This window comes from Ambystoma mexicanum, chromosome 7p (assembly GCF_040938575.1).
Source record: "Ambystoma mexicanum isolate Mex_15411 chromosome 7p, UKY_AmexF1_1, whole genome shotgun sequence".
Taxonomy (NCBI): Eukaryota; Metazoa; Chordata; class Amphibia; order Caudata; family Ambystomatidae; genus Ambystoma; species Ambystoma mexicanum.
In genome coordinates this window covers 260,405,013-260,428,755 of record NC_090939.1, presented here as the reverse complement: position 1 = coordinate 260,428,755, position 23,743 = coordinate 260,405,013, and the positions used below count along the sequence as shown (strand labels likewise).

Below are 23,743 nucleotides of genomic sequence, written 5' to 3'. Positions count from 1 at the left end.
GATGGATAAATTAATGTTTAAGGCCCTATGATAGTGTTGAGATGTGTGGACATATAATGGATATCATTTTATTGAAAGGTGGGCATTCCGTGTGCCCCTTAGTTTGGATGCATTGCTGCTATTGTCAATTTAATGGAAAAGTCCGACATGTCTGAGGTTTGACAGAAAAGTGTTCGTTTTACTGTGCAAGTTTTGCTTGCAGGACATGCCTGTTTTGTGTTAAATAGGTAATGGTGTAGTGTATTGACCCACACCTAGCATGTCTGCCTCCTGGTGTTACCCACAATCAGAACAAGGCACCACAGACTAGTCGTACCAAACGTTGATGACATAGGGTAAATAATGACTTGGCTACAGTCACCTTGGTTGGACATAGGGAAGGGTAGGGTAATAAGACTAAGAGCAATGTGAATAGTTATATTTGAAAAATGGAGATGAGCAACAACAAACAAGCATAGCAGAAGAACATTTCATTATACAGCCAGTCAATGCACAGGGAAGCCATGATGTCCTCTCTGTGTTTCCATGTTTTTATACCTCTGCCACAATTAATTACCCATGAATTTCACATGCTTCATGTTGCCAACTAAAATGAAAACTCCTTGAAAAGTAATGAGATATAGCCTCTACAGAATTCAGCAAGCATCCATGATGAGATAATCAGATATCCAAACAGGGGCAAGGGAGCAAATGATGTCTGCAGTAGGGCAGGAGGTGCCCTTAGCAATCAGCCAAGAATCCATGAAAATGGCAACACGAATCTGGAGTGGAAAGTCTTTGAGGAGCTTCTAACAAAGACAAACATTTGTCTTTGTTAGACTGCCAGGAATCATCCGCTCGCACAACCTCACCTGCTACAATTATACTGATGACACCCAAATATCCTGAGAATACGCAAGACAATCTCTGATCACCCCCCAACTTAGCAGCTTGCCTCAGTGATATAGACCAATGGATGACTAGAAACCACCTCATTCTCAACCCAGGGAAAACAGAAATCATGATATGTGGCAACACAGTTCTACTCCAGCAACCACTCCCATGGCCTCACTCCCTCTGCCTTCTCCTCCCCTCCACCTCCAACATAGTCAAAAACCTTGGTTGCACATTGGACTTGGGCCGAACCATGTCCTACCAGATCAATAATGTATCCAAATCCTGTCACTACCGCCTCAGGCTACTGAAACGCATCTTCCCTTATCTCTCCTTCCCCAACAGATTGACCTCCATTATGTCAATTGTCATGCCCAGACTGGACTATGCGAACTCCATGTACCTAGGTGCTCTTGCATACCAATTTAACAAACTCCAAAGAGTCCAAAACACAGCTGCTAAACTCCTCCTTGCTCTAGGAAGAAGAGACCACATCTCGCCTGCTCTCCGCACCCTCCACTGGCTACCCATTGGACGAAGAGCTACTTTCAAAATACTGTGTATCACCCACCGAGCAGTGCACAAGGCCGGCCCAACATACCTCCAAGAGAAGACTATTTGTTACCGCCTGACATGCACACTAAGGTCAAGCACGGCCCTCCTAATGATCCCAGCCTCCAATTCAGCCAGACTTGGAGGGTCAGCCTTCTCGACTTTGTCACCAACCCTATGGAATTCACTACCTCCCCCGTATTCGACACAACCAGGATTACATGGCCTTCCGTAAATCAGTAAAAACATGGCTCTTCCCACATCAGTGAAAGGGTCCGCCTCAGGCCATAAACCCATCCCCAATGACCAAAGTCCTGTGAGAATCAGCATTAACTTGAAACATAACAGGAGAGCCATGGAAGAGGCTGACCAATAAATGTATTACCTCACCCCGGAAAAGCAGGAAGAGTCAGGGCACGGATGTCAGCCTAAGGACTGAATAACTTGTGGCCTATGCAGCCCAAGTCGCACGCAGCTAGCTCAACCGCCAAAGCATAGCCGGTGCTATACGATCAATTGAGGTGACCCCTGCCCACCTAGGAATAAGAACCTACAACCATGCACCAGTGACACAGAAGTAACTGTGCTTGGCTAATCTCTCCGGAGAATCATACAATAACCCAAGAAATACCCAGCAACCCAGCTTAAAATTCCTCCAGGGACCCAGAAAATGGGCCATCCGAGTCTGACTACAGAGCGTCTGGAAAAAGACGTCCCGATGGAGATAACATAACACACAGCACAAACCTGTTTACATCTCTCTGAAATCCACTACCACGAACCCCCAGGCCGCTGAGATTCTGAAAACATCCCAAGTTATGGGGCCATCCACTGATAACCGCAGACACTTATTCCTACCAACATGCTAACTCTACACTTTACATCAGCAAACAATAGAACTCAGCTACACCCCTCGATCAATTTGGATGGCTTCACACATACCTACATCGCTCATAGAACACCTCAACAGCCTGGTAAAACGCAGCTATACCCTACGAAAAAATCAGCCGAGCGGTATGCATAATCCCTTAGACATGCCCCACGGCAGACAGGGGGCAGGCTCAAAGACCACCCTCCTTGATGCGCACATAACACTGATCTCTCACATCCACCGCCCCACACTTAGCATTAGAATGCAGCCAACCCGCGCTAACCACTCTGGCTGCTCACATACCAAGTGCACCCAAGCACTATATGCTACACTACTCTCTCAACTGATACAAACCACGGTGCCTGAGGGCGTTCAACCCACATCACTTTCAGATCATATCAATGGTACATAAAGCGCTATACAAATGCACTATAACATAACAAACAGTGTAAAACAAAAGCTGCAATTATGGGTCCAATGCCCTGAATCAAGTGCCCTTTTGTTTGTGCCAATAAGAGATTCCTCATCAACATTATTCGTAACACAGTGCCCTTCAACAAACACCATAATAAAGGCTCAAAAGAGAATCAGGGAGATTCTGAAGCGAGACTCAGTAACAAAGACAATGGGCCTCATTATGACCCTGGCGGTAGCCGTGCTGGTAAATACTGGCATGGCTGTTGCCAGAGTCATGAAATTACCGGCACCCAGCAATGGGGATCTACCGGGGTATTGCGGACCCAGTAAATCCCCATTGCCGGGTGCCGGTCATAATTACTCCCCATTCCCATTGAGTCCCATTGGACTCAATGGGAATGGGGAGGACGATGCACCGGCACCATTCATGAATGGTGCCTGTGCATCCGTCGAGTTCTGCGAGCGGGTTCCAGTCCGCCCGCCAGGTCAGACCTGGCGGGCTGAAAGGCACCTGCTCGCAGAACTCATAGTTTGCTGGTCCGGTAAGAACAGTGCCAGTACGTTATTACCGGACCGACAAACTTGTAATGAAGCTCAATATCCCAAAGTAACACAGATGCCACTGTTACAATTCCAATGCTCAACCTTTGAGAAACAGCCATGCCACAGCCACTCACCCTTTAGGAGCAAAAACTCGAAATATAAAAATTATCAGAGACACCAAAAACAATGAATGACTGCAGCAGTATGCATTTTATCAGGAGGCTACTGATAAAACAGGTTTGCCTTGCTGTCAGACTATGCCTTTTTGCAGAAAAATCTTCATGTACATTTGCCGGTTTTTCCTGGGTGAGTCTTTTGCTGCTTTGAGAACATGGTTTACCTTGAGTGTGTTGGTGGCAGCAAGCTTTTGTTACATTTTCAATACTTACTTTCCCTGAAGGTTATATGTCATGACTGCAGACGAACTAGCATCCACAGATACACCACTCTCACAAGGGGCTTTATGGACCACCCTAGTGCATAACTATCTCAGCCCGCTCCACTCCAAGATGGCTGCCTCAGACAGCAGCAAGAGGAAGGGACTTGACATCTCATGTGAGCATCAGAACTCACAGGGACTATCCTGGCACACAGGGCTATATAAGCTCCACCCTGCTTTCACATCCCATGGTCAGCGTTCCCTTGCCATCGCACGGACAAGCTGTGGCTCACGCTCACCACCCGGGTACTTATCTGCATTGTTCTCGCCAGCTCCTGCTGCTCCCAACCCTGCTCTGGATGTTCTGTGGCCCCTCCAGCGCACTGCAACATTTCTCTGATGACCCGTAAGGGAGAGAATACAAACAGGCACACACACCTGATTAGCTAACAATGGATTTACCGAATTTCAGGCAACACCAGAGACTCGAACATGGCCTCACAGAAGTCTTCACAGGCCTGCAGGAAGACTGAAAAAACATACGGATCAGCGATCAAGGATCATAGTAAAGAACATCATGGCAATAGAAAATGCATCACAGCAACTAACAACCTCACTGGCAACAACAAACAGAAAAGAATGCACTGCTGCACATAGTGGAAAGTTGGCCTGGCCTTCCTGGAATACTGGGGAATTAGACAGACCTACGGCACTACAGAGGGAGAGGGAGAAGTCCTCATTCCACCTGGAGCGACATCGCTGTCATCCCTAGCAGTGCGAGCTGCAGTGGCCCAGCCTTGAGTGGCAAGTGGTGTGTGCACCTAGCCAAGCCTGAGAGTGCAGAGGCCCTCGGGGGCTCTTAGGGACAGAGGAGAGATTCGCTGGAAGCAGTCCTTCACATTGGGAAAAGGCGGCGGTGCTGACGCAGTGAATGAGAGACAAGCAGGTCCCTGAGGCTCAGTGAAGGAGGAAAGGTCCCAGGCGTGGCCCACACCACTACCGGAGAAAACTGGAAGAAGGGCTTGCGCTCCCCACATGGGACCGGTGGGCAGGGCCCCATTGGTGGCACTGTGAGATCATGAGGAACAGCCCGAGTTGGGAGGGAATCCAGACCACTGAGTTTCAGATTCTGCTGAAGACCCAAGCATGCCATGGAGCCCACAGACTACCAAAGGGGTATGGTGCAAAGTTGAAAGCAGTGCTGCATAGTGACCCAGGTTGGACTGCAATAAGCCTGGCTGTAGGGGGACTGGTCGGTCGGTCTCAGGAGGCATCTCATGATACAGTCCAGCCAAACGGCCTGAGCAGTGCAATGAAGCCCAGTGCAGAACAGTACAGTGTACAGAGCTTGCAAAATAGTACTGGGTGGGCGGGAGATGGGACACTACTGGAAACACCGATGTGCGACAGTGCAGTGACCGGGTGTTGAGTACACAAGTACCTAGTGCATCGTAGGCATGATAAAAGTTCAGACACCCTCCCCACTCAAGTTCTGGGCCTGCAGACTGTGGGTTGCAAACTCCGGCCACCAAAGGTGACTTTCTGGGCATATTGCAGGTAATTAAGGCATTGAGAGGAGATATACAAGCTTCAATATCGGACCTGCAGGTAAAAGTGGACATGCTTCAGAATTTGATTGAGGGTGCCAAAAATAACCAACTCAATGCAGACTTGCTGGAAATGAAGTATGACGCCAGATTGTTAGACCTGGAGGCTAAAGACGAGGAAATCAGTTGAAGATGAATGTTCTGGAGTACAGCGAAAGGAGGAAAACTCTTAGAGTGTTTGGCCTGAAGGAGCAAAAAGGTGAGACACCTGGAGATGTCGCAACAAAGGTCAAGGTGCTAGTGAACTTCCTGTTCCTTGTGGAAGGGGATAAGGAGGTAGAGTGATAAAGCTCACAGAGGTGGAGTCAGTGCAGGGAAAGGGTTTAGGTTGGTGTGGTACATTTTCATCGGTACAGAGAAAAGACCGAAGTGTTGGATAGAGCGAAACGCCAGCAAACCATCCAGCTTGAAGAGGAGAAGGTGCGGGTCTACCAGGACCTCTCCAACATCACTCTGGCCCATCAGGAAGATTGTCGGCAATTGACGCAATTGTTAAAACAAAAAAGGTGTCTGATGCGATGGGCCTACCCATTCACACATATTTTAGTTGAAGGAGGTGGACTACAGGATCACAATTTGGTTGGAGGCGCAACAGGTGCTGCAGCACCTCACAGGGGTGGTCGCTGGATGGGGGGGACCATCCAGGAAGAGGCGATAAGTCGACTGGTCGTGATCAGCTGAGGTGACCCCTTCCACGAAAGTGGCTGCCGGGGTTGTGAGGGGGGAGTAAATACCTGCATTTGAATACTCCCTCCCCAATAGAGTGATGAAGTCAGTGAGAAGGAGTTGAAGGACCTGTGGGCTGCAATGGTGTTTTTTGGGGAAGGCAATATATATGTACAATGGGGAAATGTGTGTGGACTATTGTTTGAGGCTCTGGCAGAGGCAGGGGTGAATTTCGTTTAATGGCACATTCACGGATGGTCGTCTCAGAGGGAGACAAGGGAGGTTTTTTTCTCAAGGGAGACAGGGATGGAGGGGGAAGAGGTGGGTGTTGGGTTGGGGGGGTCAGATGCAGATGGATGAGGATGTTCATGCTGTGGACGCGGAACGTTATCCAAGTGCTTTATTGGGTGGGCCGATAAGTACATGGCTATGACTGAGATAAGGAATAAGAGAGGGGGCGGACATACAACTTCATCGTAGGCACTGTGAATGTCAACGCCTGAACACACCCACTAAGCGGGCTCTCGTAGCTAGAGAGTTTCAGACTTTAGGTCTTTATATTCTAATGCTTCACAGTGCCAGGCCAAGGTGGGTGAAGAATGATGTATACCGAGTGCGCAGGTGGGACAGGCCTTCTGGGCATCAGGGGAGATGAAAAAAGGTGGGGTGCCAGTCCTTTTGCATAAAAGGTTGAGACTGGGGGCACCATGGTATGGAGGAAGGGAACAGGCGCGCATTGGTCGTGTGGGGCAACATAGGGGGAGTAATGATATCAATAGCAACTATGTATTGCTCAAATCAAGGGAGAAACAATTAGCATTGACACTGTCACAATCGTCAATAATAACATAATTTGATATAACGTACTGGCTAATCCTAAAGGAAGAACACCCTGACCCTGTCACGAGTGCCTTGCCCTAGGTGGGAGGCGGTGCGACACCTATCTGATAGGGATAGCAGGAGAAAACACTGTGTGTTACAAGTCTGTTCTAATAACGATCAGAAAGGTAAATACTTTTCCTTAAGGTTTGAAACCTTGCCCTGTTGTTGTAATATTGCCCAAATCAATGACAGTTGTCATTCATCAAGGAAACATTGGATCATATTTGCAGTGAGAGTCGGGGTATGCTGGTACTCAGAGGCAACTTTAATGTGTAGGCGGATCCGCACCTGGACGGATTAGCCCTCCGGGAGGGGCGGTCCAGTAACCTGCAATGGGGTAGAGAAGGTTTTAGGGGATTCTTGGACTCTCAGGGTCTGGTAGATATGTGGAGGTCAGTACACCCAGAGGAGAGAGGATATACTTTCTTTTCACCCCCACACAGCGCATACACAAGGATTGATTACCTATGCGCGAAGTGGGAGATGAAGGGCAGAGCTGTCTCTTGCTCATTACAGGTCTGGGCCAAAATCGGCAGTAACTCTGCTCTAGTGGAATTAGCGTTACCGCCGTGTAGAACAGCTGAATTACTGCTGTATTCCATTCTGACAGGTGCGTGCACCGCACAACCGCGGTAACGGTAATTCCACTCAGCGGAGTTACCGCCGAAAACCAAGTACATGACGGAATTTCTGCCGGTCAGCGGTATTACCGCCGGCAGAAAATCCACTGGCAGAAATTCTTCATCGCGATAAAGGGAAGCAAAAGGGTGTTCATTTTGGAAATCCCAATCCGTCAAATATCTGGACAGAGGAGTGCCATCCAAACACCCAGACAATTCCAAAAATGTCAAGAGGAAAGGGCAAAGCCAGGGTACACGATAAGAGGCTGCGTAAGCCAAAATTCTCAGAGCAGGAGCTGACTGTAAGAGCAGAGCAGGTGGTGGCTCACACCGATGAGCTATATGGGGCCCAAAACCACAAGACCAGCCAACAGCGGAAAAACACCATATGGGCTGAGATCAGGGACAAGGTGGTGGCCGTAGGATATGCCCAACGCGAGATCGATGATGTGAAGAAGCGATGGAATGGCCTTAAGGCTAGGGTCAGGAGCCTAATATCCCTCCACCACCCGGGGACAGCTGCCACTGCAGGTGCCACAGTAGAACCACTGCAACTCACACCCTGGGATGAAATGGTTAGTGACATCAAGCACATGGTGGGGAATGAGGGCGTGGGTACGGCCGGGTCGAGTTTGGATCCAGGAGCCTGGGGGAATCTGAAGAGTACCTGAGTGAAATATGGTCCCATACATGGCCAACCCGCATGCATTAACAAACACACAGATTGCCATGCATGCAAGCGACGATCCATGTGAGGCAGCAGGCCACATGAGTCAGTGAAGCAATGTCACCCCTTATATGACTCCCAGGCAGGAAGTAGAGGGGATGACGTAGCCATGATTCCCCATTGCAACGCAAGTTAGAAGATACAATGCACATCCATGTTGCACATCACAACCATACCTTGGCCGCACATTGGTCACTCATGCACAGGCAGCACAGCCATCATTTAACCATTTGACAAGCCCATGTCCATAAATGCACATCAGTGGATGTCTGTGTCAGACCCACAAGACCATCAACTGCAACACTCCATGTAGACACACATTGTCAAATCCATGCCCGACCTTACGTCCACCTGACTCACATACAACTGAATGCACTGCAATCACCTAACTCAACTACCAGAAACCAAGCATCAATAGTCTCGACGCGCATTTGAACAGCCTGTAGGTCAACCCATCCTGGGGTTGCATGTCCGAATAAAACAGGGCACACCTGGCACCTGGTCTCCCAGATTCAATGTATGCTACAAGAACACAAGCTAACACATGATGCATGCCCCCCCCCAGGGGGCCCAACACACAAATGACATAGTACAAGCGACAGTGAATGTTGAATCGCCATTGCACCTCAGCACCAAAGTGCTAAGGCGCATTTCAATTTGCCCCAACAGGCACTCAAGACACCCAGGAAACAACTGAGATGGCCGGACCCTTGACGACACCTGCACCAACTACTGTCAGCAAGCAGCCAGGAAAAGGCAGTTCGGGGAGTGGGTGTGTGCCACCAAAGAAAAGGTCAGGACTGCTCGCTGTTCAGCGCATTATGGGCCCCACACTTCAGGCCATCTGGAATTGTCTAGACAGGATGGAGCAGAGGCAGGCAGAGATGCGTGCACCATAGCCCAGGAACAATTGGGGCATTCACAGGCTATGCGGGATTGCATGCAGGGTGCATCTAGACAGTTGTCCACATCCATAGATCACCTATGCAGGAGCATGGTGCACAGCAATGCCAGCCAGTGTCTCACGAGCCACAGGGTGCAGGAGCTGGCTGAACAGTTGTCATCCTCCCACGGGGCCATGGCCATAGCCATTCACCTCACCATGGACCATCTCCAGGGCAGCGTGCAGGGGAGTTTGCAGTCTGCTACCCCTACTGAGGGGTCATTGACAAGCACTGCACCATTGCGCTCACAGCGCCATGCATCACATGCTTCAAAGCCTGAAGACAAAGGGGAAAAGAGAAAGTGGGAGTGGTTTTGGGGATGGGGTGGGTGATGGAGTTGGGGCTGGGGGTTCCTTGTTTTCATGCATAAACACAGTTGAATCATGAACATTTTAACAGTTTTTATTCAATGGTGTTGAGACAGGTGCATTCAGTGCACGTATGGGCTGCATGTGTCCCATGTCAGAAGAAATTGTCCATGAGGTCCTGACGGACCATTCGTGCTTCCCTCATAGCCCCACCTATGTCCTGTCGTGCCCTGTTTACACCTTCAACATCTTCCTCATCTGAGCTAGGGGGAAATGGTCCTCATCGGGGGACATTTCTATGTTCTTTTGTATGCCCAAGTTGTGCATCATTGTGCATATGACTACTATTTTGCCTACTTTCTATTGGCTGTACATGAGGGTGCTACCTGTGTGGTGAAGGCACCTGCATCTGGCTTTAAACAATCGAAATGTGTGCTCTATGCACGGCCTGGTCCTCCTCCTGCGCCTCATTGAAGGCTATCTCCTGTGATGTGGCAGGGTTTCTCACAGGTGTCATCAGCCATGGTAACTGCGGATAGCCAGCAACACCTGCAAGACATGAATGGACTGTGTGAAACATGGAGGTGTGTGGGTCGGGGAACTTGTATATGGTCCTGATATTTTTAACCCTTTGTGGAAAACTCAGTGCATGTGTATGATGCATCTTGTGTGCATGAGGTTGATAGGACTTGGCCTACATGGTACTCTTGCAGTCATTCACATTGTGGGAGTCGGTAGTCATCAAGTATTTGTCAGTGCAATGTCATCAGCAATGCACCTGTCACTTATGGTGTGGTAGTAGGTCATGTACAGACCATGACAATGCTTTCATGGGTTTGACAGGTACCTTGATTGTGTTGTGACGCCTTGCCTGTGTCGTCACATGAGTACAGTCTGTATTGGGGTGGGTAAGTCAGGATTCTAGGCCTGTTCTGTGCATTTCTGTTGTTGCTTCATGTTACTTGTAGTTGTTTCACATTGCTATTCATTACATACCCCAGGTGTGTGACAAAGATTTTAGTAATCAGGTGTGCCTACTACTTACCCACCAGCCAGGTGAGCTGTCCTGTGTCTCTCCATGTACGCTGGTAGGGTGCTGTTTCTCAGTCTCGTTGCATCATGTGTGGCCCCAGGGTATCAGGCACAGCAGTAGCTGATTGTGAGGTCTGCATCACATATCATTTGCACATTTATGGAATGTACTGTTTCCTGTTCCAGTATGCATGTTCCGTTGCCTGGGGGCCACATGTGTGCAATCCAACGCTGCTATGGTATTGGGAAAATGGAAAATGGTTTAAAAACGTGCCTTTGCTGCCTCCACCTGTGCTTGGCTGATGGGCAAGGAGATGTGCTGATGGGCATGCCTCATGAGCGCATCCAGGACTTGGATCATCACCTCAGAAAAAGTGAGCTGTGACATCCCATGCAGTGTCCCAACTGTGTGCTGGAATCCACCCGTACCAAAGAAATGTAAGACTGACACAAGCTTCAGCAGGTGTGAGGGTGGCAGTTCTGATTGTAATGGCACTATGGAGTTCAGCCTGGATCAGGGTGAGCAGTTCTGTGATGGTGAGACGCTCCAATTGATATAGGGTCACTAATTGGCTGTCTGTCAGTTTCCATGGGGATGGGTGGGCACGTGGTATGGGTGCACTCCGCAGCACATGTCTCTTGCACATTTGTGGTGCCTGTCTCCTTCCCTGCTGTGGTCCTGCATGCTGCTGTAGCTGGATGTATATAGTAGGAGGTTGTGGAGCCCATAATCGACGTCTGTTTGTGGCTGTATGCTGCTTGGATGTGTGTTTGGGGAAGGTGTAGTCCTTTTATGCTCCTCCTCAGTGCTTCTCGTGCACCCGTGCCTTGATTTTTGACACCTGTATACATTTACCTCCTTCTTTTTGTAGTGTTTATGGTGGTATAACCGCCGATTTTTAGAAGTATTTCTGATGATTTCGTTTTTGGGAGGTAATTCCGCCTACAGAATTAGCCCTGGCGCTAATTCCACCAATTCTTGGAGGAATTACCGCCAGAGGTAACAATGAGTTTAATGCAATAAGAGAGGATTGGTTTATTAAGATGAGTTGATCTTTCTCAAATTGTATTGGTTTATAAAAATGTCTTTAAGTACTGGCTACAGCAGTTGATATTTGAGCAGTCTTCCATTTCCCCAGAAGACCACTTGATAGCTACTGGGCTTTTTCGTGCATGGAAGAAAGCTTAGCTCTATGTAGGTAGCCGCTCATTGAACATTATTTTAGCCACAAATGCAATTCTGACTATGCAACTGGTGGTTTATCTGCGCTGGTGCGTGTTTCTGTGGCACTGAGTTACTGCGACTAATGTAGGTCATTTTAAATCTGTTTGCTAAACCTTTCTTAGTGACTTATTTTTTCAGTTGTGATTTTGTGTTTTGCATGCCCTGAAGTGAGAACACATTGTAACATATGTATCTTTGCTGGACATACACCAGACCCTCCTGAGACCATGCCACAAACGATTCGGATCTGTGTGAATTTGCCGGCAGTAGAATGTCAGCAATAAAAATGTATTTTCTTTTACACAGGAGCACCCGCGTCTACCTCACTTACCCCCGCACCCCGTGCATACCCTTGTTAAATTGAAAATGCTATGGAAGAAGGCATTTCCACTGCTAGCATAGTCAATTAATATACTTTGATACGCATCCTCTTTAACCCTGCATTTGAACAGAGAGTATATGTATTTCTTTGTGCAGCCTTATAATTGATGAATAAGTAGTTTTGATTTCTGAAAAAACCCTTGAACCTTCTACTTTTGCAGGACACGTCCCATGGTGGATTAAGACTGTAGCATTTCTCGTGGCCATGGTTTTGGTGGCCGGCGTAGTCACCGGAGGATACTACGTTTGTTCACACATCTACAGAGTGACCAAATATATATTCTTCCCTACGTGCTCTTTTCCACAACATCTCAAAGAGGTTTGTTTGTCGATTGTTTATAGTTTGTATTATTACTTGTGTATTCTTCTTGCATTGTTTCCTTGTGCTCTCTTGTTTCTAAACTTTGAACAAACGCCACGAAATTCACTTCCATGCTTTTATAGTTTAACATATTAGCAGCATCAGCGGATGAGTAAGTATTTTGCACCATGCCCTCCATTTCTACTGAAGATCTGCAAATCACCATAAATATGCAAATACCGGCCGCAGGCTTTTAATGTTGAAAAAGGTGTTATGTCCTGCAGACCACGTCCCTGGTTTGTGTGCCTATTCCTACCACTATACCACCTGGTATACGTCACTTGGTACAACAATGCTCTTATGTAAATTCACCTTAACACAGGCTGAATCTGCTCTGTAATTTATTTCTTTGTAAATCATTTCTCTTCAAAATGACACCCTTTTCAAAATTAAATACAATTAGCACCCTGCGTAGGTCAGGGGGTGGCGGCCTCCCAGCCAATCAAGAGGCTTGGAACGGGGTCTTTACCTCACAGTAACGCCCCTGCTCTGAGCCTCCTCGGAAGCAGGAGGCCACCATCTTCCGCGTTGGGATTTAGGTAAGTGCAACCCCGGCCCTGCGCTCTTCTTCCTCTCCTTTCCCCCGCCCCTACACCAATTTCAAAATCTCTCACCCACCCCCATCCCACTTACCTTTTGTACCTTTGTCCCTCACCGGTACTAGGAACTCTGTGTTCTCGGTGCATCTGTCGCAGCAATTGCCACCATGGAAAGAGAGAAGGGACTATGTGTAGTTCCCTTCCCCCTAATACATGGGAGCCATCTTTGTAGTTTTTTTAAAGTCGAGAAACGGTAATCGTGCAGTTTCTCAACTTAAAAAAACTACTTTTAGCATACTGGTAAACATGCCTGGATGCTAATAGCAATAAACCCCTCTGTGCGGGAGGCTTTACTGGGACAGGTAATGCCCAGGTTAATGTTAACTGGCTCAGACATTACCTGGCTCGGTAAAGGCCAGAGTGGCCGCGCTTTATTGCTTAAATAAACACAGACAATGGGAGTTTCTTGATCTGCAAACAATGGCAGTTCTAGATCTGGAGACAACATGAGGCGCAATTTAATTTTCTAATGGCAAACATTAAGATGTAGACATTGACAAAGGCTAAAGGTTCTTAAAATAAGACCACAGGCTTCAAGTGTCTTTTCCTGACAATCTGGGTTTTCAAAGGCCTCTATATGTAGTTTACATTTAGTAGTGAGAGTGGAGCTGAGGACGTGAACACTTTCCTACATGATATTTGAGTTAATGTGCATGACAGCAACGCAGAGGCATCCAAGAACATAAAGAAAAAAAATCAACTTAGCACATAGAGATCGTTATTGATCTCTTCTCAGCCAGTCACAATGTTTAGACTGCAGTCAATAACTACTGGTATTGACTGCATTCTGAACAGTCTGTCTTCAGAAGCAGAGTTTGAAACAACAAAGCAATACACGATGACTTTCAACAAGTCACTTCCTCCCTGAGAGGGCCTCTTGCTGCAACATCCTATTTAACACATGAAAGAAAAAGATAAAACATTAGGAAAATCTTTCACTTTTTTTTATAGAGAAACTGTTTACTTTTACGTGGCACCCAATGCATGCTCATGTAAAGACTGTTCAAGTTAATCAATTTTTGAAATTAAAATGCTTCACTTATGAAGACAACCACGTTATTTAAATACTGCAGCGTAAAACAACATTTAATTTATTAACTCAGTGCGTCTATTTACTTTACTCACTATTAAAGTAACATTTTTTACTTCCCCTGTAAAACATGAACTGCTACTACAACTATGTGCTCTTATAGGCCCCGGGGAGGATAATGATCCTACCCCAACTTATGGCCCGAGGCGAAACAACCCCTCCCTCGGTCTATAAGGCAATAATATTTATTTAACAAACTTGTATAAACAAGTTTTAAGTTTGAAGTCATAATCACATTACTTAAGCACCATCACTCCAAGGGTCTCATTAAGAGGTTTATGGATATTAGCTTGTGGTAATCACCGGCACTACACACAGTAACCGGAGTCTGTCCGGAGTTTTCGGTCTTTACCACCCTACCAGCAATAAAACAAATCTTTAATACATTTGATGGCCATTTAGACAAGCTATTTTAAATGTTGAGTTAGACCAGATTTAAGCCCTTTGGGCTGCAATGCTACAGCAATACTTCAGCCATATTGGAGATATAAATTGGGTTATGGTCTGAAGGCAAATTGTATAGAATGTTTAAAAAGAAGCTATTGGTTACAATTGAACACAGGCAGGAATGTTTATGTAACAGCATTTATTTCTGTGTTGGCTCCTTTCTAAATGAGGGACTGCAAAGTAAGCACAACAGTGAGGGGCATATATGTTTTCTGAAATACCGACAGTGGGATTTTAGAAAATCCAAATGTCATGTATTTCCTATGCAGAAAATACATTTCCATTCCAGTTTTGGGAATGGAAATGGATATGGTATCATAGCAGACATTGCTACTATAAAATGTAAAATAATGGACAGAAGGGTCACTAATCACCCTTCTGTGCAAGAAAAGACGTTAGTATGGGTATCAAGGGGATGTCGATAATGCTAAAGAAATCTAAGACAGACCAAATGGGGAAGAGCAATAGATCTAAATTGCATCAGAGAAAAGGACCACTGTCCCAGATGCATCAACCAAGAATTTCTGGCGCTGCGACCAAAGGTCGACGGACAGTTATTGATCCATAGGGACGGCAGTGCGCTCAGCAGGTGCCAGTTTCAGGCAGTATTAAAACAGGCGGTGGCGAAAGCGGGATGGGATCCAGCCGATTTTGGGACACACTCTTTTAGGATAGGGGCAGCAACCTCTGCGTGGGTGGGGGGCCTGGGAGCAAAGGGGATGAGACGAATTGGGGGATGGAAGTTGCAATGTTTTAAGAAATACATAAGGGAGGAACTGATATGACACTTATCTCCCCCGTTTTTACAGAGGCCGGACCATACAAATCGCCATGGATAGTGGGGCACTCTTTCGTGACCCGGGCAGGTGGCTGGAAGAGGTGAAGCAAGGATTACATTTCAGGAACACAATTACGTCATGGTGGGGCCTCCCGGGGATGCACTGGGAGGACATCCACGACAGGTTATCGGACCTGATAGGTTTCAGGGAACCCCCCCGAGTACCTGGTTATACATCTAGGGGGGAACGACCTGGTGAGCACAAACAGGGGTAAATTACAAAGGAACATCTGCGAGTCACTGCATAGCATAGCCCGCAGCTGGTGGAAAACCGAGATTTTTATGTCAGAGATAATACCAAGAAGGGTCTGGCATGGGGCACAGAAGAGGCACGCAATTGAGATAGCCAGAAAGAAACTAAATAAATCAGTAGAAAAGTACTGCAAGAGCACAGGGCTGCATTTCATAAGACATGGCTTACACCGGAACAATCCGGACATGTTTCACCAGGATGGGGTGCACCTATCAAAGGAAGGGATGGGGGGTTTTTCCGACAACATTTTTAGGGCACTCCAGGAACGGGGTTGTAGGTAGGGTGCTTTTGGGGGGGACCTGAGCGGGTGTAAGGGACACCCACTCAGGTGTGGCAGCATGTGCCCAGGAACGAAGGCTCAGGGATAACAAGGACTCAGGAGGAGCCTTGGGCAGCTTTGGAACTGGACACAATGTGCCCAAAAGCATATGGCTGTGTAATTATTTTTGTTATGTTGTATTTTCTGTAAGAAAATAAAATGCCTACGGCCTACAACTTTTCCATACACATAAATTGTCTGTAATGTATTACTTAGGTAGGGATCTGGTAAGAGAAGCAAAGTGAACCCACACTACTCAGCCTAAGAATTTGAGCATCTGAAATTGCCACATTATCACTGCCTCTGGGGGTGTTGCCTTAGATGTGTGAACCTTAGTTGAAGTTTGAACCTATGCAGGCAGATGAAATATGCATACATCAGCGGCGGCTCATCCATAATGGGCACAAGGCCGTCGACTCACCGGCCCCTCACCCATTACGGAGGAGCCAAGGAGTCAGCCCAGTGAAACTCTGAACGCTCCCTCAGCTTCTTGTTCCAGCTGAGGGAGCGCTCCTGGGTTGACTGAGCTGCCAAAGGGAAACCAGGTTTCCCTTTGAAAGTTTAGTTCTCCAGCCACGCATAGTCAATGAGCGATGCAAGGCTGGGAGCGTTTTGCTTCCCCCACCATGCATAGCTCATTGGATATGCTGGCTAGGGAGCTACATGTTTTGTATATGCAAGGGGGTGCTCCTGCGCCTCCTTACACATACAGAGAGAGCAGGCTGGAGCGGGGCGTTTCGTCAACCATGCTCAGTTCCCTGCACGCATCATGCTAACGGGCTGGAGTGCTGGGGAGGAAACTTCAGGACCAGGACAAAAGCAAGGTAAGTTTATGTTAATTTAACATGTTTTTTATTTATTATTTAAATATGTGTATGGATGCGTGTATGCTTGCGTTGTCATGAGTGAGTGTATGATGATGAGTGCTGTGTGAATGATCCAGTGCTTGCTGTGTGAATGTTGTGTGAATGTGTTTGTGTTGTTTGTATGTTCATTTATTTAATATTTAAATGTGTGTATGGATGCGTGTATGCTTGTGTTGTTATGAGTGAGAGTACGATGATGGGTGCTCGTGTCAATGATTGAGTGCTTGCTGTGTGAATGTTGTGTAACTGTGTGTGTGAGATTGCATGTTTATTATTTAAATATGTGTATGGAAGCGTTTATGCTTGTTTTGTTATGAGTGAGAGTATGATGATGGGTGCTGGTGTGAATGATCAAGTGCTTGTTGTGTGAATGCTGTGTAAATGTGTTTGTGTTGGTCTGTGGAGCTGATTTTGGCAAGTGGGGAGAGGGGGTACAACAAAGACATTTAAAAAATGCCTTTGTTGCACAATCCCCCTCCCCACCGGCCAAAATCAGCTCTCCTTCTGAGGCGCTTTGGGGCCCAGGGTACAGGGATGATATGTTTTTATTGGACCTCTATAATAGATGCCCAGGAAAGAAATACAATGCCTTTCCCATCGCCCCCCCAATGCTTGCATACACACATAATCACGTTGATTGTGTGTATCTGTGAGGCGCTGTGGGGCACAGGGGACAGGGATGGCATTTTTTACTGGACATCTATGATAGATGTCAGGTAAAAAATACCACGCCTACCCACTGGACCCCCAGCACCTCACATACAAGCGTAATCACATTGAATGTGTGCATGTGTTAGAATACCTGACACATGTGTCCCCCAGCACCTCGCATACACACAGTCACATTCTTGGTGTGTGTATGTGAGGCACAGGAGCCAATAGGGCAGGCCTAGTCTGCTGGGATTCTTAGCGCCTCACATGCAATGTTATGCCTGACGCCTAAGCCCTCCAGCGCCTCACAGGCACACATAATTGATTATCTGTGCATGTGAGTTGCTGGAGGGCCAAGGGGGAAGGCATGTCATTTATTAATGGGCATCTATGATAGATGCCCAGTAAAAAATGCCATCCATGGGCCTCCCAGCACCTCACACGCACACAATGTGTTGTGTGCCTGTGAGGTGCTTGGGGCCCTAGGGGGCAGGTATGTCCGTTTTTACTGGGCAGTTACGCCCAGTAAAAAATGCCATGGCTGTACCCTGAGACCCCAGCGCCTGACACACATCTGTCCCTGGAGCCCCAGCACCTCACACTGAAAACATAATCACACATAATCATATTCAAATTAATACTAGGGTATAATGGTGCAGTCAGCATGGAGAAATGTATGGGTATAGCCAGTGTGAAAATGTTTTATTCTGGCACATATTGTGGGCAAAGGCATCATGAAAATGTGTTGGAGAAATGCTCATGTGCACAGTTGGTGACTTGTATCTATTGAATTTGTTCACTAGTTACCCTACAAAACCAATTTCAAACGGTTACAAAATGCACCCTTTCAACCCATTATTTTAAGACATTTCTCGGGAGGAGAAGACCCCTGAACCACACTTAATCAGTTCAGGCTTCCTCGCTGTGCTGGTCGCTATAGCATATCTGAAAGAAATATTTACGACCCATTTTCACCAGCCGCCACTGCTGTAAACATGTTGATGTAGTTAAACATTGAATGAATTTCCATGCAGGATTCCAACATATAATTGTGTGGGATTTATCAGAATAATGCACGAGGTAAATACTTCATGGCCCTATATTTACACAGACAGTAAAAAAGCCCATAATTCAGATGCCGCCGCTTTTTTCCGTTGCCTCTTAGGTCAGTTGTTGCAGGGAGGATTTCTCCAGTGCAATGGGGTTGCCATGGGAACAAGATGATGCACTGTGCCACGAATTCGATACCCTGGTTAGACGAACTCAACCCTTTATCTTTATGAGGTTAATCTATTTATTATAACGAGTGGGGAATAATAGTGTCTCAGTTTATTACAGAGCTTAGAAACGGGAAGAATCTGATAAGAAGTGTTCTAAACATCTTTAAGTTATTTTTCTTATTATTATAATGACGTCAAAGTGTTAACGTTCCCAGTGCAAGAGAGAAGTAGTTGATTAAAGCAGATTCTAGGTAAACGCAACACATAGGCAGTGGTCTAAGGGCCTAATTCACAGAAGAATTTTATAGTGGCAAAACATTGGAAAACGCTGCGTGAAGTAGGCCCTAGACTCTGACAGGAAAGATGGATCAATGTCCATGTACACATCACATTTTTGCCCCCTTACCAAATTGGGGAGAGGGAGTAAAATGTCACGCCGACTAGATAGATAAAATGTCACGTCAAGTAGTACAGCAAACGTCCCTCAAAACTAGAAGGCACATCAGCTGAAAGTGTAGGATACGCAGGGGACAAGACCTTAAAAAACAAGCATTGGCAAAGCCAACAGTTTTGGCTTTTGTGTTGGCGTGTTGCAGGTGTTTGCCAGGCACTGTCGTAATGGTACTATCAGGCCATAATATAGCAAAAGCTGGAAAATGGTGTGATTACCTTGGCATATGATAGAAGTATCTAGCAAATGGCTACTACTGCTATATAATTGCTATTATGCTGAGTAATAATAACAATGGGGACCTGCTGGGGACGGATTATAATGTTAACTCAATCTAGCAGTAGAAACAGTAAAAGGCTTACCCTCCCATTACATGAAGAAAGAAAGGCAGGCTTTCTTCTACTGAGTGATAAACTACTGGCAGCACATTTCTTGGCTGAAACATGGAGTGTAATTCTGATGAGATTTTGCAACTAGCAGCGCTGGGCAGTATTATAACCTGGATTGTTCTGTGAGACCATAGTATTTTACATCAAAAGTAACTTCCGAATGAGCACATTTTGATGGCCAATAAAACTACAAATGTTGACAAATTATTCCCCAGTATTTTCATCTAACACCACTCCTTTATTTAAAAGAATTTATCAAAAATAGGCAGAAACTGCGTTGGTTCCTTGGCATTGTCTCATTGCCATTTTGCTTTCTTGAAATTTCATTTCCCGTTATAAAAACAGGGCTGCAAGTAGCAGATTTACAGGGGAAAAGGGACCTGACTGCTGAGATGGGTGGAGCATTCAACACTTGGCACCTGACAATCTGAAACCTGTAAGGTGAGGACTGAAGCACAACAAGCATTGCTATGAGCGTGGAAGGCGCTGGAGCAACCCACAGCATCTATCCCTGGAAGCTCGGCCGATTCAGTGAAATAAAATGGCTGCAGTGTGGCAAAAAAGCACAGACTATCCAACCAATCACATCATAGTGACATCACACTGCATATCCATTCAGCTACTGCTTCATCAGAACACACTAGAAACACACCCACAAATAAGTATATGGACATTTTTAGAGACATTTTGTCAAAAACATTTATAACAGTAACTTGTTTATAATACAAAATACATTACAATATGTAACTTAACTGAAACCCGGAAGTAAATATTTTTAAATCATCAATCAAGTAAAAAAATGTTTTATTTACATTAACACTTAACACATGACGTCTGCCATGTTGGAAGTAATAATGGCTGACAAATTCACAACCCAATACAAATTCAGCCAAAGAGTGCAGAAAGAGGCGTGGTTGGAGCGAACATGGGGGGGAATGGGAGGAAAATCCTATAGATTTCACTTAGCAATGGGCATTAAATGGGTGGGACACATAGCCAAACTACATACATCCATCCTCATATGTCATCTGCATTGAAAAGCATTACAAACCTACATTCAAAGCCCATATTTCAAGCTCTTATGTTAAAGGTCTTATTTTAACGACAGTAGCTGCGGCTTTAAAGGTAGCACTTTCACGCCACCTAATAGCCCAATCTAAAAAGCAGCAGGACTCATTAACCTACCAATTGAATGTGACGTCACCAGAAATTAGCTTATCAAGGTGCTCCCATCCACCCATGTCTACCCTCGACTTGAGACCTATGGAAGCGGTAAAACAGCCATTATTTGCAACTAGAAGCTATTTTTACCACCTGTCTGATTATGGGAAAAGCAGTATTACCACATGTAGTAGTCTCAGGAATACAGTGTGCTTTAAACTGCATCTAATTATGGGTCACATAGATCATTGAAAATCCTCCAGGTTTTACCCAGTATTTAAAGGTGAAGTTAAAAATGTGTATGGATTTCCTGAAAAACTGTAGGCAGTATTTCAGGAAATCTACCTCAGTTACCGCGCAGAGGGGTTTACCCAAAATCAAGCAGATTCCCAAAATTAATGCATGTAGTAAAATAATTTACTGTATGCAGTAAATCCAGGTACAAATCTGCAATAATTATTGTGAGGGTCTGTGAAATAACCCTTCACAAAATGCTTTTTAATGGAGAAAAATGAAAGCTTCTGGTGTACGCGAGGAGATGTAGATTGTCATTAAGCAAGATTTGAGGGGAATCCTGCTTGAGTGCAGAGAGGGGACCGCTACACGGCTCTTAGCACAAGTGGGCAAAGTTGGGAATGTGTCTGAGAAAGTAATACAGAAACGGGAACTGATATAATGTGCGCATTACATGACAATAAACGGAAAAGTTAAACATGCTGGGCCAGATTCTCAAGAAGTCTCAAGAATAGGGCATTGAAATATTCAGGGGGGTGTGCTTTTTATATTCCCCATTTTTGGGCTGTTGCACATTTCCAGGGGGCTGAGCTGCAGCGCAAATGATGTGCTAACCTGTCCTGTTGCATACATCAGTGCACTGATGTGTGAACAGGCTCCTAACATACATACAGGATCTGGGAGCGTATTTAGAAAAGCAAAAAAGTATTTCTGTACTGTTTCTGATGGATAAAAATGCAAGTGGGATGACTGTACCACGGGCCCACGATTGAAAAGACAGTACCTGAAGGATACACAATACACTGTAAAAACAAAGAGATGGGGCAAGGAGGAGGGGTAGCAATTATAGTACAAGATAAGATACACATATTTCCGTCCCAAAGTCACTGTCAGGGATGTGAAATTCTTCATTTAAAACATACCCCGACATAAAACAGTTGCATCAATATTATTGTGATTTACAGACCCCCAACCTTGATGATAGAATACAACTACGAAATCCCTTAACTATTAAATAATTGCAAGGGCCCTAACACTGCAACTCTACGTTTAGGAGACTTCAATTGATGGAGGGGAAATGACAAAGACAAAAAGGCACTAAAACTCAAAAAAGTACTGAATGACATCGATTTCAGGGTGATTAGTAAGGAACCCACCACACCAGATGGTAATCAACTGGATTGAGTGATTACCTGCAACCTAGAAATTAAAATGGAAGAAACTATTCACTATAGACAGTTACAAAGTAAAATGTGCACTGCCCACTCAAAAACTACAACCAAATAGAAGGAATGAACATAAAAGGAGCCAAAATAGAAATGTTTAAAATATTACATCGGACCTGTTAGAACAGTGCATAAAAAATCATGTTATGCACCACAAAGGCAGATTCATGTGAAAACATAGTACAAGTGTACAATAGAAGTGTACAAGAACTAGTAGACCAGAAAGCACCAATTAAATGCAAACTAGTCAGGGCCAATATAAACCACTAGAAATGGTTCAATCCCCAGATAAGTAGCTTGAAGAGGGAACAGAGGAAAAGGGAAAGTAAATGGTTAAAATAACCCACGACTGAAAATAAGAAAAATTGGAAGGGAAACAGAGATGCAATATAAGTAAAGCATCAAAGAGGCAAGGAAAAACTTCTTTAATGAGCAGATTTCAACAGCATCCAGCTCAACAAGGTAATTGTTTCAGATCCTGAAATCCAAGAAAAACTCAAGGCTTTACCTCTCCCCCCCATTCAACCTTCACAGGAAGAATGTGGAAAAAGTCCAGGAGGCTTTCACTGATAAGATCCCGAAAGCAAGAGAGACAATAAGAATCACCCAAGTTGAGGAATCCGACCAACAAATTCCACCCATAGCTTCACAAGCACAGAAGGTGACGGAAAAACTACTTTAGTTCAGCGCCATCACAACAGAGGACATGAGAGCCATAATAACAACTATGAGACCCACGTCATGCGCTGAAAATATACTGCCACCAAAAATGATCCTGGAACACAGGGATATATTCATACCCATGTTCACGAGGATGGTAAATGCATCCTTTAGAGATCGGAATGTTCCAGAAGCCTTCACGACAGTCCCCGGTCACACCCCTTGTAAAAAAACCTGGCTTGAACCAGAAGGATCTATGCAACCTCCGTTCCTATCACCAACTGCAATGTCCTGTTAAAAATACTGGACAAAGCAGCCACATTCCAACTGAAAGCTTTTGTAGAAGCAAGTGACATCTTACATAGGCGACAATCTGGCTTTAAAATGTCCCATAGTACCAAAGCAGCCATGCTGGATCTCCAAACACACATGCTCGCCATCATGGACAAGGGCAAAGTGGGCCTGTTAGTGTTATTGGACTTATCCGCAGCATTTGATTTGCTGGATCATCAACAGCTCCAATGGGGACTGGAGCACATGGGTAGCTGCTCTACTGGGTGGTCTCATTCCTGTCGGAACGAAGATCAAAAATCCATTGGGGGGGGATACATTTTTCCATTCAATACCCATCAACTGTGATGTACCACAGGGGGCCACCTTGTCCCCACTGCTGTTTAATTTATATCTTAGGTGCCTATGCACTGTACTCGACAACACTGGAGCCCATTTTAGGAACTACGCAGACGACACCCAGCTGGTGGTGGAACTAAGTGGATGCTATGACACAGATAACAGGAGAGTGGCAACCATATACAATACCATCGAGACCTGGATGAAAGCTAAATGGATGTGCTTGAACGGGAGCAAAACAGAGTTAATGATCTTCGGATCGCACCGAGCACGAAGCATGGGCAAAGCTAAGTCCACAAAAATGAGAATTTCCAGATCAAA

General features: G+C 45.7%; 1 protein-coding gene across 4 annotated transcripts in view; it reads left to right on the top strand.

The window, feature by feature from the left end:
- IL10RB (interleukin 10 receptor subunit beta) overlaps positions 1–23,743 on the top strand; it is a 472,792-nt gene that overhangs the window by 398,468 nt on the left and 50,581 nt on the right. For all 4 annotated transcript variants that reach the window (XM_069636303.1, XM_069636302.1, XM_069636301.1 and 1 more), the window contains one exon: positions 12,189–12,346. In XM_069636303.1, the coding sequence (XP_069492404.1) occupies positions 12,189–12,346 (158 nt within the window). The remainder of the gene's footprint in view (positions 1–12,188; positions 12,347–23,743) is intronic.